The sequence below is a fragment of the Camponotus floridanus genome, unplaced genomic scaffold (assembly GCF_003227725.1).
Source record: "Camponotus floridanus strain SB8 unplaced genomic scaffold, Cflo_v7.5 scaffold181, whole genome shotgun sequence".
NCBI lineage: Eukaryota > Metazoa > Arthropoda > Insecta > Hymenoptera > Formicidae > Camponotus > Camponotus floridanus.
In genome coordinates this window covers 78,673-96,424 of record NW_020229305.1, presented here as the reverse complement: position 1 = coordinate 96,424, position 17,752 = coordinate 78,673, and the positions used below count along the sequence as shown (strand labels likewise).

Here is a 17,752-nt window from a genome sequence, read left to right as displayed (position 1 = left end):
ACCAATATTGAGCCAAGATATACCAATATTTTGCCAATGTTTTGTGCTACTAGGTGTTTCAGTCCTGCCAATTCAGAAGCCAACTTTCGAATGATTAAAGACATAACAAAACTCATGCACATGTATATAATAAAATGTATTAATTAAGTCTGAAATGAAAGTAAAATAATTAACAGAACATATGTTTTTAATTGACACACACAAATAATGGATGTAATTCACAGTAATACTATATATTATCATATTCTTAAAAAATTTATTTTTATTAAAATTTATTTTTAAAGAACTATTTCTTTAATAGTTTATCTACTCGAAACGTTATAATCTGGTATAATCTCGTTAATGTAGAATCTAGTTAAAAAGTTAATAATTAGTTTAATATATCTGACAATGTATAGTACAATGTATTTTATATTTCATGTCTTACACAGACAATTAATTATAATCAGCGAAAAATAATTAACATTTATCTTACGAGTTAATTTTATTAATAGCAGTATACATATGTATAATAGCATATAGCATATAGTGTTTATTAAGAATGGTTATTTAATCAGTTACGTTATCTTGATATTATGATATACGAAATCATGTATTTGATTTTGCATTTGAGATAAATCTTGATGATATAGTTTTTGCAATTCATCGTGACTCATCTTTTTATTCGCGTATCTGTAATAGCGTATACGCTTTATAATTCGACAAAATTTAGAATTGCCAGTTATTATTTCCAATCACATAGTAATAAGTTGGTCCATTGAATTCCGAATGTGTTAGTTGCTGTAACCATCAATTACGTTAGTGAATTTAAGTACGTTATATTCATCGTTTATTTAGATGATAGCTATCACAAGGTTTGCGAATCGCGTAAAATAGAATATTTCAACTATTAAACAAATAATAATATTTTGAAAAATAATTTTAAAATTAATATCTATTCTCTGTCTCGTTAGAACAGAATGTGTTCAATTTTCATATTTTATCAGATTCTCCCACGGAAATCGTTCACTTGAGAACAAAAAAAGTGTGAATTATTTATAGATAATGACTCCGCATATGATATTGATTGAAAAGATGATACAATTTGTTTCTATTCTACTAATGTACACAATCGCACGATGAACAACGTCAATTTGATGTCAGATACACATTTGTGATTTTAAGATAGAGAAGATTTGAAAATATTACTGATTTTATTACGTTGCGTTAATATAAACTTGTAACAGCACGCGAGTTACTATTTTTAAAGCATAATATTGAAACACGATTTAATCATAAATTTCATACAGAATGAGTGTTATATGCGTAGTTGATTATCTGAAAATTTTTTTATATATATCGTGTCTGCTACTGCCCGCTTTATTTTCACTTTGTTAAATACAGTATTCTTTCATTTTCATAATAGAATATATTAAGATAAAGTAATGAAATTTTTCATTTGGTTAATTTTATTTCATTTGGTTAATTTCACAGTCCGGCTATCACTCACCACTCCTTCCTCACTTACCGTTTCGCCGCGCGCCTAATATAAGGTTACAGTGGAGCGACACTCGTCTATTCACGCAGTTTGGCCGATCTTTTTTAATTAATTTTTTATTCATTATTGCGAATATAAATAGTATAGGATCATCCTTCTTAATTTGATCCGATCTACCTACACACTTCAGAGCTACGAAAAGTTTTGAGACACCCTGTATATGTGTATATATCAAGCGACGCAGTAGCGTCGCGATGCCAAGTATATGTATAAAAAACTGATAAAAAATTGGATCCAAGTATTGAGAGTCACTGTTCTCGACGCGGCGGTACCAAGTAGCTTATCCGGAATTTTACGTTAAAATGATGTTAAATAAACTTTCACTTGAAATATTTCAGAAACTGAGTAGCCGTAATTAAAAATCTAACGGCATTTTTCTGATATAAAGTGAATACAAACTTTCGATTGTGACCAGTTTGAATAAAATCGGCAATCAATCCCGAGAAATGATAATCGCATGTCAGAATTGTGACTTTTTCATTTTCCTTCATAATAAAGTTCAGATTCATGAACGTATCTTCGCACGTACACATTCAAAGCGATTTTGTCCCTCAAACTGCGTTCACTCCGCGCATATATGATTATTCGCTTTGGTGTGCAAAAATGCTTTAAGAGACAAAATCATTTATGTACCATATGTGTGCATACGTGTGATATGTGTATGTGTGTGTGTATGTATATGTGTGAGAGATTAATTCATCGCATAACAATTTTCAAAAACCTCTCGAGGGTAAAATATAATATCTCGAAAAGGGGTATCACAAAAAACAGTACTGTTAAATAAGAAAACTAATTCTAAGGAGACTAATTTATCGTATTATAACAATATTCAAAAACCACCCGTTGGAAGTGAACTTTAATATCCAGAAAATGAAGTCTTGTAAAAATACGGGACTTACCCTTAGTAAAGATTTTTAAAAATGCATATATATTTTTTGCAGAAATAATATAAATTTTTACAAAAAGGTGGTGATATCTCTCTAGAAACAACCTTATAAAGGTAAAAAAATACATAAAATAACTTTTAACAAATCAAAAAATCTAAAAGAATGATTAAAAATAAAATATTTAAAAACCGATATTAATACTATTAGCCAAGTACAATAAATTATGTGATATTAATTCGTAATCGATATTAAATGAGTTAAGATTGCTTTAATTCCTCAAGCATTTTATATATGATGTATATAATCTAAGTTTTACACAAATTCTAAATCGCATAAATGACTTTCAGATCGAAGTAAGATATGATAAAAATTCTAGCTTTTTCCTGTTTTAAACTATATGATTTAAATACGAAGCATGCCAAGTTTTCATATAAAGTTACAGTGGGATGACTTTCGTCGCCGCGCGCTTCTATTCATGCAGATTGGCCGATCTTCTTTAATTAATTTTTTGTTCATTATTGCAAATATCATAAAATAAGACCTTCCTTCTTAATTTGAGAACTACCTTACACCTCGGGACTGTGAAAAGTTTTCAGACACCCTGTATATATATATATATATATATATATATATATATATATATACAATATATATATTCTGTGAGGAATAGAATACAGATCGCAAATGAATCGATAAGTTTCGCAACGTTCCTCTGATTACGCTCGTCATCTTTCATATGTTACATTTCTCAATAACTAACGCTCGACCGACACATTAATATGTCGGGATCAATCTTTTTCACAAGTAATTATAAATATAAACATTCAAATATAGAATATTCTTGAATCGGAAACCGTTACAAAACGGGTGGCTCGTCAGTATAATTTAAGTCCCTACAAAATCTATAAGCAATCTATTAATATTGATAAAATGTGATTGAAAAATTAGTTGCCATAAACTTATATTTCATTAAATATGCATTTGGCTTATCAAATTTTTTACTAAATTTTAAATTTTCTGAAACGATGTTTTTTAATGACAAAGTATTATTTTTTTTTAGCAAACGTCACGAAATAATTGATTGGTAACTAAAGAACAATGGGATTTTTTGAAATACTATGCATTATTGCTATTACATTTCTCGCTGTTTATTATTATTTTACATCGAACTACGACTTCTGGAAATCACGTGGTATTCGCGGTCCAAAACCGATACCAGTTTTTGGTAATATTAAAGATGTTGCACTTAATAATAAGTTTACAGGTGATTATTTACTGGAAATATACAATAAGTATAAAGATGAATCCGTGATTGGAATATTCAATGGAATGACACCCATTCTGATTGTAAAAAATCCAGATTTAATTAAGGATGTTTTTATCAAAGATTTTTCCAAGTTTGCCGACAGAGGAAGTTTTCCTCCTGTCAGTGAAAAAGTATGTGCAAATATTAATTGTATTATAATATAGTATTATAATATTTGAATTACATAAATGTATTTCTAATTATATAAATATGATAATTTTATATATTATACTTTATTACGATATTTTCTAATAACCAGTTAACATTTTCTAATAACCATTATTGAAAAAAAATATTAGTTTTAAATAATGAGTATCTTCAAATTGTTATAATTTAATAAAAATGATAAATTTATTTGATTGTAATTATGTTTTTTATTATACCGTAGGTTGACCCACTGTCACAACATCTTGTTGGTTTAGAGCCTAAAAAATGGCGACCTTTAAGAACATGTTTATCGCCCATTTTTACATCTAGTAAACTAAAAGAGATGTTCTTATTAATATCGAAATGCGCTGATCATCTTGAACAATATCTAGAAAAATTAATGAGCAGAAATGAACCTATAGAATGTCGCGAGATAGCGGCAAAATATTTGACCGATGTAATCGGTACTTGCGCATTCGGCATCGAAATGAATGCTCTATCAGATGAAAACAGTGAATTTCGTAGGATTGGAAAAATGCTCTTCATGCCAACCTGGAAAAATAATTTACGGTTGAGAATAAGACGATACATGCCACAACTTTACAAAATATTCAGTTATATGATACCACGAACGGAGGTTACCCAATTTTTCACACGCCTTGTCATGGATACAATGAATTATAGAGAAACCAATAATATTATTAGACATGATTTCATTGATATTCTGCGCGAATTAAAAAAGAATCCAGATAAAATGGGTGATATCGGTGAGTGACAGTTATTTAGTGTTGTGAAAATTTTGTGATGCAAGTACTTTTTAAACAAAAATATTAGTTTTTGCAAATATATAAATTTGTAAACTCACTATATATTAATTGTTAAATAATAAATATCTTTCTCATAATTGTTAATATTCGATGAAAGTTAAAACTAATAGTAAAAAAAAATATATTACATTTCAGAGATGACCGATGGCTTAATAACTTCCCAAGCGTTTGTATTTTTTGTTGCCGGTTTTGAAACTTCATCGTCGGCCATGAGCCATGCACTTTATGAATTAGCATTAAATCAACAAATACAAGATATGCTACGTGAGGAAATTCAAGAGTATACTAAGCATGGTAACAATTTAACGTATGAGAAAATTAAAAAAATGAATTATTTGGATAAAGTTTTCAAAGGTACGTCTTTCAAAAAAAAAATTAGTAATTAAACATAAAAAGGGCTCACTTTCGTACAAATATTATTGACGTATGATGTGAAGATGTTATCCCTGATTATTATTCTGAAGGTTTTAGCCGGCGGGCGTTCTTTATTCAAAAGTTATTAACACTTAAATGTGAGAAATATTGACATAAAGATTCTACTTTATTTGTTCATCGGTTTTCATTCATTTTTAAATATGTTATAAGGGAGATTTTCCCGAGTAATTTCACATATATGAAGGTCGGACTCAAATAGATTTGGCGATATATGCTGAAAAAGGACATAAATATAAAAAATAATATAAACATAAATATAAACATAAATATAAAAATAGTAAACCTTCGGAAAACCTACCAATATGAAATAAAGATTGAATTGAGTAAAAATATCCTATTTCTACGTATTTTTACCTCCTGAACACGAATATGAAATTTAAAAATAGAGGTTAACTCGCTGATAAAATCGTAAATTAAATGATAAATAAAAAAGGTAAACAATTTAAATTTATATAGAATATATTACAATTTAATACAATTAAAAAATATCACAAATGTATGTGTAAAAATTTTAAGCAAAAAATATAGCCGCCGAAAAACTTTACAAAAAAGGTTCTATGCATTTTTTTCATAAACCTACTATTTTAGATGTTATAAATAAATAAATTTAAATTCTATTAAATGTATTTAAAATAATTAATTTTTCGTATAACATCTAGAATAGTAGGTTTATAAAAAAAATGCATATATATCCTTTTTTCTAGAGTCTTACAGCAGCTTCATTTTTTGCTTATTTGTTTTCTCAAATCAATATTGTCGGAGATAAAAAGTATTAAAATTGTGAAATTCTTTAGTTAATAATTCTTTAATAAATAACGAACGCCGGCTGAAACCTTCAGAATATTAATTAGAGATATGACCCTGACAACATATGTTAATGACATATTTGGGCGAAGGTGGGACCTTTTTATGCATAATTATCAAAAATTTAATAAAAGAAAAATATCTTATTCATTTTCAGTGCCACTATAATATTAATAGCGCGAGAAAAAATCTAATTATATATAATTATTGTTCGCGATCGCACCTTTGAATTGCGATTTTGTTTTGCCGGTACACACCCGAGTGGGTATCGCAAGCTTGACGTATACGTGATTTCGCGAGGTGTGAGTGATAGGGTTGAGTAAGATACACTTTGCTTCTTTTGATGTGTCACAGTAATGTTGAGAGAATAACTGTCCGTTTTATTGCACTATAACAAGATAAATTTACAATGTTCATGAACGTTGGTGGGACGCTCTTTTTAATTGTTTGAGCGCGTTGGACGCTATACAAGATTACGCGAGATCGCACGATACAATTGCTCACTTTAATTAGCGACACAGCGTTTGATCAGCTATTCGGTAGATTGAGCGAGAGTATACAATTACACGGTTCGCGCGAGAGCGAGCGAGACAGCGCTCTATCTGCTGTCCGCGAGATTGAGCGTGACCGCACTATTCACGGCTGCACGCACGAGATTGAGAGAGACAGCGCTCTAACGGCTTTGCTAGATTGAGCGAGACCGCACTATTTACGGTTCGCGTGAGAGCAAGCGAGACGGCGTTATTTCACGAGCTCACGAATGAGCGGAGGCTCAATGGGAAAGAAGCTCCACCTCTCACTTAGAGTGGAGGCGCTCCGTTGAATCCCGGCACTCGCGCTCAGAATGTTCACGTATGATACGGAATCGATTAGCTGAACTGAGTTCGAAACTAATTCTTCGCGATACTTGATACAATGACTCGTCAGTTTATATACTCGCGATTTTAACGTCTCACTTCCAAGGCACTTAGGAAATTCTCGATTTTCCACTTCCGATTCGCTCTCGATTACTAAGACTTGAACTTTCAGTGATCGAACAAAGACTCTTACAAGGATTCCGCAATAATTCTGATAAGAACTCAGTCATGACTCAGCAATGACTCCGCAATTATTTAGCGGAAGAGAGCCTTTCTCCCGATAATAAGGAATCGATTGCGCATTCGATGATCCGATTTGAGTCTATCCTATTTCGGCACGTCAAATCGCGTGATGTTTCGAGTTTCTAATTGGCCAGGACCATGTATTCTTACGCGATCACGTAGATCCTGGCTGATTTCGAAAAACAGGACGGCATAACATTTCGGATTGAGTTCGATTGCGCACAAATGGATGGCGCCAGTACGACCGGGGGTGATATTTTAATTATAATTTCAAGGCGAATCCTGATCATACCGGGGTTGATATTTTAATTCTAATTTCAAGGCGAATCCTAAACATACCGCCCGCCTCGAAATGATAATTTCGAAATAATAGCATTTTCTTATGTCGTCCGCCGTGATGGGATAATTTCGCAATCGAGGGCGATTGAGAGTTATAATTCGTCACGGTTTTACATATTTGCATGTGTACATATTTACAGATTTGTATGTTTACATATCTACATATTTACATATCTACATATATATATTTTTGCGAACTGATGTTCGCAATTCCGGGAATTTTAACTGTCGCTAGGAGAGTTATTCGCCGGATATTCGATGTCGATGGGTAAAATGCATAATTTAACTATCGGTCTTTTGTACTCGGAATGTGCACTTTGACTACGCGAACGTATCCGTCGGATCCGGGATGGCATTGCGTAATCCGGCCTTGCATGGCGGAAGTAAGGGGTTGCGGATTAAGACCATTGTACCATTTTTCACGGAAGGTTGCACTTGCCTCCATTTTACTCGTTGCTGCAGAGTATTGACGTAATCACTCATGCCAAATTTTCCAAAACCGCTCCGTAAGTTGACAAATTAATGCCAGTGAGAAAGTCGATTTTCATTAACGGATAAAACGACGGTTCAGGATTCGTGATTGATGAACCGATTAAAAAATGACCCGGTCAGGGGGTTGTAGTCATCGAGATTATCTGTGAGTGAACCGATAGGTCGAGAATTGAGGCAGGCCTCAATGCGGCAGAAGAGAATAGAAAAATCCTCGTAAGTTAAAGTGTGAGAACCCAGAATCCGTCGCAAGTGATGTTTGACATTGCGAACTCTGGCTTCCCAAAGCCCGCCGAAATGCTGGGTATGGGAAGGGATGAATTGCCAGCAAATGTTATCGGTTGCAATCTTATTTTGAAAATCGGAATTACGCATTGCGTTCTGGCTAAGCTTTTGATAGCTCGGTGTCGGCTCCCGCGAAAGTGGTACCGTTATCAGAATACATTGTGGATGATAGACCGCGGCGAGTGCAAAAGCGAGAGAAAGCGTCGAGAAACACTTCGGTGGAATAATTGTTCGCTAATTCCAAATGCACAGCTCTGGAAGCTAGGCAGATAAATAGAACGATATAGCCTTTTCGTGATGTAATTTCACGACCTGATGATGCGCGAGTGAAAATGGGGCACACGTAATCTATTCCCGAATGGCTCGAGCGGGCGTGGAGATTCGAGCTTGCGGAAGATCGCCCATTAACTGCGTGGGAACTTTGGCTCTTTCTCGTACGCAATTAACGCACTGATATATAATCTGTTTGACCTGCGTTCGCGCTTGGAGAATCCAATAGTCTTGGCGTATTGTGGCTAACGTCAGTTGAACGCTAGCCTGTAGAGCTCGAACGTGAGCGTGTCGTATTATGAGCTTGACTAATGGATGGGGAGCTAGAAGTATTGGATGCTTAGTGGCGAATGAGAGTGCGGAACGTTTCAGACGGCCGCCGATTCGAATGATATTTTCTTCGTCCAAGAAAGGTCGCAGCATCGTTAGCGGTGATTTTAATGGGAGTGATTGATTGTTCTCGAGCGCTTTAAGTTCTTCATCGAATACTTCCGACTGAATTACTCTGATCCAAAATTGATGCGCATTTCGACATTCACTTGCAGATAAAGCTTGGTCTTGAATTTCGGAATTAGATGAGGTTTGATCTCTTTTTCGGCATTTATTCGCAAAACGGAGGATATATGCCGTGATTCTTATTAATTTTGGCCAAGTGGAGTATCTTGTCGCTAAATCCCAACCGGCTTCTGTTTAAGAGGAATACACGATAAGACTCCGATTCTCCTCAGGTGTTTCCTTAAGCGGAGGAGCGATGTCCTTTGGCCATTCGGTTGAAGTGAGTTAAAGCCAGGGAGGACCGTGCCACTAAAAATGAAAGGAACCGAATTCGGAGTTTGAGATGCCTCGAGAGGCGCAATTAGCTGGATTATCCGAGGATGGGACGTAACGCCATTTGACGTGAGGTAATCGTGATTGTATATCGGCTACTCGATGAGAGACGAAAGTTTTCCATTTCGATGGATGCGAGCTTAACCACGCTAATACTACGGTGGAAGTCCAGCAATGACATGTAATATTTGACTAGCAATTTGATGTAGCGATGATTGAGTAAACTCGATTAATCGAGCAAGAAGGCAAGCTGCCTGTAGTTCGAGTCGAGGGATACTCATTGTTTTGAGTGGCACAACTTTCGATTTGCCTGCTAATAAAGTTATCGTTACTTCTCCTGATCGCGATCGTTTGCATATAAACTGCGGCGGCGTACGCAGCGTTAGATGCGTCTGCAAATCCGTGTAAGTCGCATTGAACAGTGTCATGATCCTGACCCGTCTATCAAGAATTTAAAGATTATTTAGAGCCGATAAGCTTTGATAGCTTGATTCCCAGCGCTGCATCGTTTGTGAAGGAATGACATCATCCCAGTTTAATTTTAATTTTCACAACTGTTGCATGAAGACTTTAGCATTGATGGTAACGGGGGTGACCCATCCTAATGGATCGAATAATTTGGCAATCGTTGACAATATCTTTCTCTTTGCGTTAGGAAGTGCTGATGGAAGTGACACTCGAAATTGAAACGCGTCGCAGGCGGGATTCCATGACAATCCAAGAACGCTAAAATTTTCCTCGATCGTTAACAGTCTATTTCCTGCGAGTCCATGACATTTTTCCGGAATGTCGGATAGAAGAGCGGAGCTGTTGCTGGTCCATTTATGTAAGTTAAATCCGCCGCGAGATAATAAAGAACAAAGTTGTTCACGCGATTGACGTAGCAATGGGATGTCGTCGGCTCCGAATAAAACGTCATCCACATAAATGTTCTCTTGGAGAATCGGAATTGCGAGGGGAAACGCGGTCCCTTCGTCCGTTAATAATTACTTCAGCACTCTCAAAGCAAGAAACGGAGCCGAAGCGGTTCCGTATGTGATAGTTGACAATTGATAATCCTGGATGGCGGATTGATTCTCATTATACCAGACGATACGCTGGTAATCGCGATCATCGATCAAGATCTGTCGATACATCTTGGCAATATTCGCTGTAAACGTACTTATGTTGTCGCCATCTCAATAAGATCGAGATTATTTCTGTTTGCAATTTAGGCCCAATCTCTAGATGCGAATTTAATGACTTCCCATTCGAAGTGAAATTGGAGGCGTTAAATAAATACTACACGCAGTCTTGTGGTCGCGCTAGTTGCGCGAATTACGGGGTGATGCGGAAGGTAAACTATTTGCGAATGAGGTGCGACTGGGAGTTGCACGTTTTGTATGTGGTTTAGCTGTTTATATTCATCGAGAAAGGTGGAGTATTCCGACTTGATGTCGGAATTCATGTCGAGACGCCGTTTTAATGCTATTAATCGCTGTATAGCTATCGATCGAGATTCTCCGATTTCAATCGGAGGCGTCGTTTTAAAAGGAAGACGAACGATGTAACGCCCGTCGGAGGTTCGTGAATGAGTATTACTGAAATGATTTTCACAATGTTCCTCGGCAGGAGACAGAATTCTGTCGTGGATTTCTTCAATCTCCCAGAAACGACGCAAGTCATGCTCGAGGGAACAGTGATAAACGTTAACTGTATGAGCAGAAGCATTTTGAGTTTGAGCTGGTTCGGAAAAAATCCATCCAAAGTGAGATCATTGGGCGATAGGTTGCCCGATTGGTCCTTTCCGGATTCCGTTCTGAATGTCGTGACAATAAATGTCAGCGCCAATTATGACATCAATGGGACTTGATCCTGTGGGATCGTAGTCCGCTAACGTGAGATAGTTTAAGTGTCGCCAGTCAGCTACTGATGTTGACAATCGCAGGGCGTATTTAGTTAGCGCCTTGAGAATGTAAGCGACCGTTGTGAAAACTGGCTTAGTCTTTCTGCGGGGTACGAGTTCAATGATGGCGGAGTATCGACATGTGTCAGCATCGATACCTCCTACCGCGGAGATTTGAGCGAAAATTCGCTTTCGATTTAAACACAATATTCTTGCTAATATTTCTGAAATAAATGTGACTTCAGACCCTTGATCAATCAGAGTGCGAGCTTCACAGACACGACCGTCGAGATAACAGACCGTTACTTTCGCCGTGGCCAGTAGGACGGATGAGATCGGAGCACTCGAACATACGACGGACATTACGACGGCCTTTGACGTCTCGGGAGCATCGACGGTATCGTTTACGCTTAACGCATTAGGTTTAGTCGCGCTTGTATCGATAGAAGAGGCCGAATCAATGTGCAAGAGAGAGTGATGCTTCTTTTGACATGTGCGACATATATATTTACTTTTGCATTCTTGCGCGGAATGCTTTATGCCAAGACAGTTGAAACATCGGTTCGTATTTTTAACTAATTCGTGTCGCTGATTCGGACTCTTATTTAAGAATTGCCGACACTTACTAATAGAATGCGGTTTTTTACAGAGGGTACATTGACCGGGAGACTGATTAGAAAGTGTCGCATTATTCGCTTTTATGGATTGATGACCTTTATTTGAGGTTGAAGGCGACAATTCTTTAAGTGCGAGCGCGCGCGACGAAATAAAGTTAATTAAATCTTCATAATTCGATGGCGTCGATTCCGATCCGTTTTGAGTTTCCAGGCGCGATGAGTGGCAGGGTCAAGCTTGAGTGATACAAAGTAAACAAAAATATCATTAAGGATATCATCTTGTGTTCGGTTTAAATGTTTTAAGGCTGAGAGTGCTTTATCGGCTTTGTCTCGTAAAGCGTGCAATTTTATGGCAGACTCCCGGTTGACGGGGGATAAATTATATAATTTCGCCACATGAATCTCAATAAGCTTACGTTTATTTTCGAAACGAGAAGTTAACGCTTTCCAAGCGACGGCGAAATTATCAGCGGTTACAGGAGTACCGGCTACAACATCGCGAGCTCTATCGGTCAAGCTTGATACTAAAAAATGCATGCGAGCAAAATCGGATAGTTCACGATTTTTAATAATTAACGCTGTGAATCTATCGCGAAAATTCTCCCACTCGTCCGCTTTACTGGAGAACGGAGGTAATTTGATCGGTGGCAAATGCTTTAACGATAGCGCGGATTCCAATTGTATGTGAGATATAGATCGGTCGCTTGATTGGAGCGGACTTACGCACGGTTCCAGCTCCTCCAAACACTTCGACATGAAATCCAGCGCAGTCTGGTAGATCTCTCCGTAGTGATCCAACTGTTCCTCTCGAAAGTAGACGAGGGATTCGCGCTTTGGGTCGACGCTGGGTAATGTTACAGCAACAGGCTGTGCCCTTCAAGACACTTACTCCAGATTTCCTTGAGAAACGTCATTCGAGATCGTATCTTGGCTGAAGTGAGATTATTCCGACCAATCTTCTTAAAATTGTCCAATGATTTAGCTACGAGGCGTAGAATTGAGAGCTGGTTTTCCAGAAACTCACTCATGGTTACTAATATGCACAGTCACAGTTTTCAAATTCACTCACAGTATTCTTATCACGTTGTTTTCAAGTTCTCGCGATCCGGCTCGAAAGACCAAAATGTTCGAGATCGCACCTTTGAATTGCTTTTTTGTTTTGCTAGTACACACCCGAGTGGGTATCGCGAGCTTGACGTATACGTGATTTCGCGAGGTGTGAGTGATAGGGTTGAGTAAGATACACTTTGCTTCTTTTGATGTGTAATGTTCACGAGAGAATTACTGTCCGTTTTATTGCACTATAACAAGATAAATCTACTATGTTGATGAACGTTCGCGGGACGCAAGACGCTTTTTCTAATAGTTTGAGCGCGTTGTACGCTCTATAAGATTATGCGAGATCGCACGATACAATTGTTTACTTTAATTAGCGACACAGCGTTTGATCAGCTGTTCGGTAGATTGAGCGTAAAATTACACGGTTCGCGTGAGAGCGAGCGAGACAACGCTCTAACGGCTGTCTGCGAGATTAAGCGAGACCGTACTACTCACGGTTGCACGCACGAAATTGAGACAGACAGCGCTTTAACGGCTGTCTGCGAGAGCGAGCGAGACCGCACTTTTCACGGTTCGCGTGAGAGCGAGCGAGATGGCGTTCTATCGGCCGTCCGCGAAATTGAGCGAGATCACAATATTATACGGTTCGCGTGAGAGCGAGCGAGACGGCATTATTTCACGAGCACACGAATGAGCGGAGGCTCAATGAGAAAGAGGCTCCACCTCTTACTTAAAGTGGAGGCGCTCCGATGAATTCCGGCACTCGCGTTCAGAATGTTCACGTGTGATACGGAATCGATTAGGTGAACTGAGTTCGAAACTGATTCTTCGCGATACTTGATACAATGACTCGTCAGTTTATGTATTCGCGATTTTAACGTCTCACTTCCAATGCACTTAGGAAATTCTCGATTTTCCACTTCCGATTCACTCTCGATTACTAAGACTTAAACTTTCAACGATCGAACAAAGACTTTCACAAGGATTCCGCAATGACTCTGATAAGAACTGAGTCATGACTCAGCAATGACTCCGCAATTATTTAGCGGGAAAGAGCCTTTCTCCCGATAATAAGGAATCGATTGCGCCTCGGATGATCCGATTTGAGGCTATTCTATTTCGGCACGTCAAATCGCGTGATGTTTCGAGTTTCTAATTGGCCAGGACCATGTATTCTTACGCGATCACGAGGATCCTAGTTAATTTCGAAAAATAGGACGGCATTACATTTCGGATCGAGTTCGATTGCGCGCAAATGGATGGCGCCAGTATGACCGGGGGTGATATTTTATAAATTTTGACCTGATCATCTCATCATATACAGGATGTCCCAAAAGTCCCGGACCGGTCTAATATTTCATAAACTATGCACCTTAGGGCCATCAGATAGTGGTAATGATTTGACATGGGAGAGTTTATCAGTTTAATTTCAAGCTGAATTTAAAATAATTTATTTAATCTGGATACCTTGTTGGGATTCAGAATATTAAAAGATTATTTGAAATTAGGCGGAAAAACACTTTTAGACCAATAATTAAACTTATTTGACTTCAACAAAATGTATTAAATCCAGAGAAATATTTTTCTCTGTGTATTAAAAATATCTCTTTAGAAGATTTTCCTCTTAACAGAGGATCCTCTTGCTCTTATTTTAGTGATATATATTCTAAAGATAAGTGGCATATTCTTAAGTTAGGATTACAATTTTTTCAGTGTAGAGATGAATGAAATACTAATTCTTAGTAATCTTATTCATATATTTGTAATAGAAATTAATATAAGTTTCATAATAATTATATCGGTACTAAAATGGTATATAGTATATATATATATATATATATATATATATATATTATATATATATATATTATATATTATATATATACATATATTATTATATATTTATATATATATATATATTATATATTATATATATATATATATATATATATATATATAATTATGAAAACTATATTAATTTCTATTACAAATATATGAATAAGATCACTAAGAATTAGTATTTCATTGATCTATTATAGAAACGCTTATTTTTTGTTACTTATCTTATATCTTATTAATTATAGTTAGTGAAAGTAAAATTCTATCGCAATTCTATCTAAAATCAGTAATGACTAGTTCGTTTGTTTATTGCTACAGTGCGCTATTTTTTTCCGTACTTAAGTTTTAGTCATGGGGATTATATAAAGCTTGCAAAAGACGACAGATGAAATTAAAAGTATCACTTCGATTTAATTTCTAATACAATCTCAATAGAGGAATTTCAAATATTAAATGGAATTTATAAGTCGGATATGTCCGGCGAATAAACGAAAATGATCTGTTCATTATATATTAAAGATGTAAAATAAGTCATTATCTATTTAACATTCCTGTTCTAATATGCATGTAAATATAAATAAAATGTAAATATAAATAAAATTTTTAATTTTATACGAAGTAGATAAATTAATATTACTAATTAAAACAGCCGATATATATATATATATATATGTATATATATGTATGTATGTATGTATATATGTATGTATGTGTATGTATATGTAGGTACATATGTATATATAGTATAAAATTAATTTGAAATTAATAAAAACTAGTTTTCATTTTGTCTATATAAACGTGAAAAATACATTTCCTTAACTATAATTTTAAAAGCGTTTCTATAGGAATGTTACTTATTAATGCTTTACAGTTAAAAAATATTGGATACGTTTAAGAAACGTATATAAAATGACCATGTGTTACCTGGGTAATATTTTTAATAATCTGGATCCGTTGGAATTCAGAAAATTCAATAAATTATTTTAAATTAAACAGATAAATAAGAAATAATCTATTTATTGCATATATTAAAGTATTCTTATTGCGAATGTATTTATATATTTTTATCAATTTCGAAGGTACTCATGTATCAGAAACTATAGCTTTGCCTTAAATTTACACGATTACACTAAAGATATTTTTTTGTTTGTCGATAACGAAGGATAAGACGGAATAATTGGAGACATAATTATTGTAATAAAACAGTTTAAAGTGCACGAAATCGCCGATTAAGCGAACTCGAAATCTCAACAAGCAGCGGCGGTTCATATACGAGCATTCCGTTCGTATTGCGGTGTATACGCGGCGAAAATTTGCCAGACAATAAATAATTCGAAAATATCATGAATATAGAAAAATTGAGTAAAAACAAAGTGTATAAACGAAATGTCCTTGCGGTTCTAGAATATTTGAGAAATAAATTTAACTATAAGGTTGTAATTACAGTTTTTCGAATAGAAACGAAAAATGTAATATTTTAATAATATTACCAAGATATTACTGAAATCTTAAAATAAGATTGCATTTGAAATAACTACAGATATTGAAACATTGCAGAAATGTTGCAGATATTGTCGTGAGATATTTCTGTAATAATGCTAATATATCAAATGGAATATTGCAGAGATGTTTAAGAAATGTTACACGCGAATTATATAGATAACATTAAATTGATTGAAATTTGACTTATAATCATCATAAAATCGATTTTTAAGTCGACTTATTAACTAACTGTCAGTTGACTATAATCGAATCATTTGTCGGCTGTTAGTTGACTATGGCATTCCAATATTTATTACCAGTACTGAAAATCTATTGTTTATATGACGTATACTATAGATTTTCAATACTAGCAGTGAATATTGAAACACAGCCTACAAATTAACATTTAGTCTGACTTTGAAGTCGATTTTAAACTTCTTCTGCCGATTGATAGTCAACTAACAATCGACTTGATGCTGTTTGAGTAGAAACATTTTGAGTATATTTAATTATAATTTATATTTGACAAATAACTTTTCAAATAATTCTTTCTTACATTATTCTTAATGTATGCAGAGACTTTACGAAAATATCCGATAGGGGCATATCTTACAAGAAAATCGATGTCAAGTTATACTTTCGATAATACTACATTTAATATACCAAAAGATCAAAAGATATGGATTCCGATGTTTGCAATTCATCGAGATCCGGATATTTATCCGAAGCCAGATGTTTTTGATCCAGAAAGATTTAATGATGAAGCAGTACAAGCCAGACATCCGATGCATTATTTACCTTTTGGTCATGGACCGAGGAATTGCATTGGTAAAATGAAACACGCATAGATTTAAATACATTTAATTCAACTTCTGCTTGTAATAATTTATATGTAACAATATTTTAATCGAGAAACTTTTCTTATAATAATAATTTTTTATTTTCAGGTGCTCGTTTTGCCATTTATCAAACAAAGATTGGTCTTGTAAAGATACTACAGAATTATAAAGTTGAGGTTTGCGATAAAACGCAAATACCCTACATAATTAATCCCAAAGCATTAATGTTAGCACCAAAGCATGGAATACATTTGAGGATAACTAAAATTAATCGAACTTAGTTTAAGGGTCGGCTAAGGCTAGATAATGAAGAAACAAGGATAATAATAATTATTATCTGATCATCGTATTCAATGATGTATATATGTCATATACATCACATATAATGTTATGTACGTCATTAATGTCGCATTCGTATACTAAATATCACATTACGGAATTATCTAAAATTCTAAGATATGTGTATAAATATATTAAAATAAAAAAATTAAAATAAAAAGAAATAAAAAATTAATATTTATATATGTATATTATTAATTATATGTATAATATTAATTTGATTAATTCCTTGGTTATAGAATATACACACACATAAATATATACATATATATATATATATATATATATATATAATGTAATTTATTAAATAAAATATATATTATACAAACTTTTATTGTTAGACTTATTGTTTAAAAAAAATATTACTATTTATAAATATTACTATTTATAATATTAATATAAAATATTACTATTTATAATATTAATACTTGACTTATT

General features: G+C 34.6%; 1 protein-coding gene across 3 annotated transcripts; it reads left to right on the top strand.

The window, feature by feature from the left end:
- The first annotated feature begins 733 nt into the window (after window positions 1–733).
- LOC112637604 (probable cytochrome P450 6a13) lies at window positions 734–17,408 on the top strand. 3 transcript variants are annotated; one of them, XM_025407657.1, is made up of 6 exons: window positions 734–797; window positions 3,485–3,861; window positions 4,119–4,644; window positions 4,840–5,058; window positions 16,713–16,964; window positions 17,084–17,408. In XM_025407657.1, the coding sequence occupies exons 2-6, from the start codon at window positions 3,523–3,525 to the stop codon at window positions 17,254–17,256; spliced, it is 1,509 nt and encodes a 502-aa protein (XP_025263442.1). In that variant the 5' UTR covers window positions 734–797; window positions 3,485–3,522; the 3' UTR covers window positions 17,257–17,408. The 3 variants fall into 3 exon arrangements, with proteins under 3 accessions (XP_025263442.1, XP_025263440.1, XP_025263441.1); XM_025407655.1 differs by having other exon boundaries at window positions 734–811; XM_025407656.1 differs by lacking the exon at window positions 734–797 and adding an exon at window positions 2,479–2,537.
- Window positions 17,409–17,752: the final 344 nt, after the last annotated feature.

What these genes read in the sequence shown, in the direction of transcription:
- LOC112637604 (XM_025407657.1), top strand. Translation starts at nt 3,523, where the DNA reads ATGGGATTTTTTGAAATACTATGCATTATTGCTATTACATTTCTCGCT. An exon ending in TTCCTCCTGTCAGTGAAAAA is followed by an intron (nt 3,862 to 4,118) that starts GTATGTGCAAAT and finishes ATTATACCGTAG; the next exon opens with GTTGACCCACTGTCACAACA. An exon ending in TGGACCGAGGAATTGCATTG is followed by an intron (nt 16,965 to 17,083) that starts GTAAAATGAAAC and finishes TTTTATTTTCAG; the next exon opens with GTGCTCGTTTTGCCATTTAT.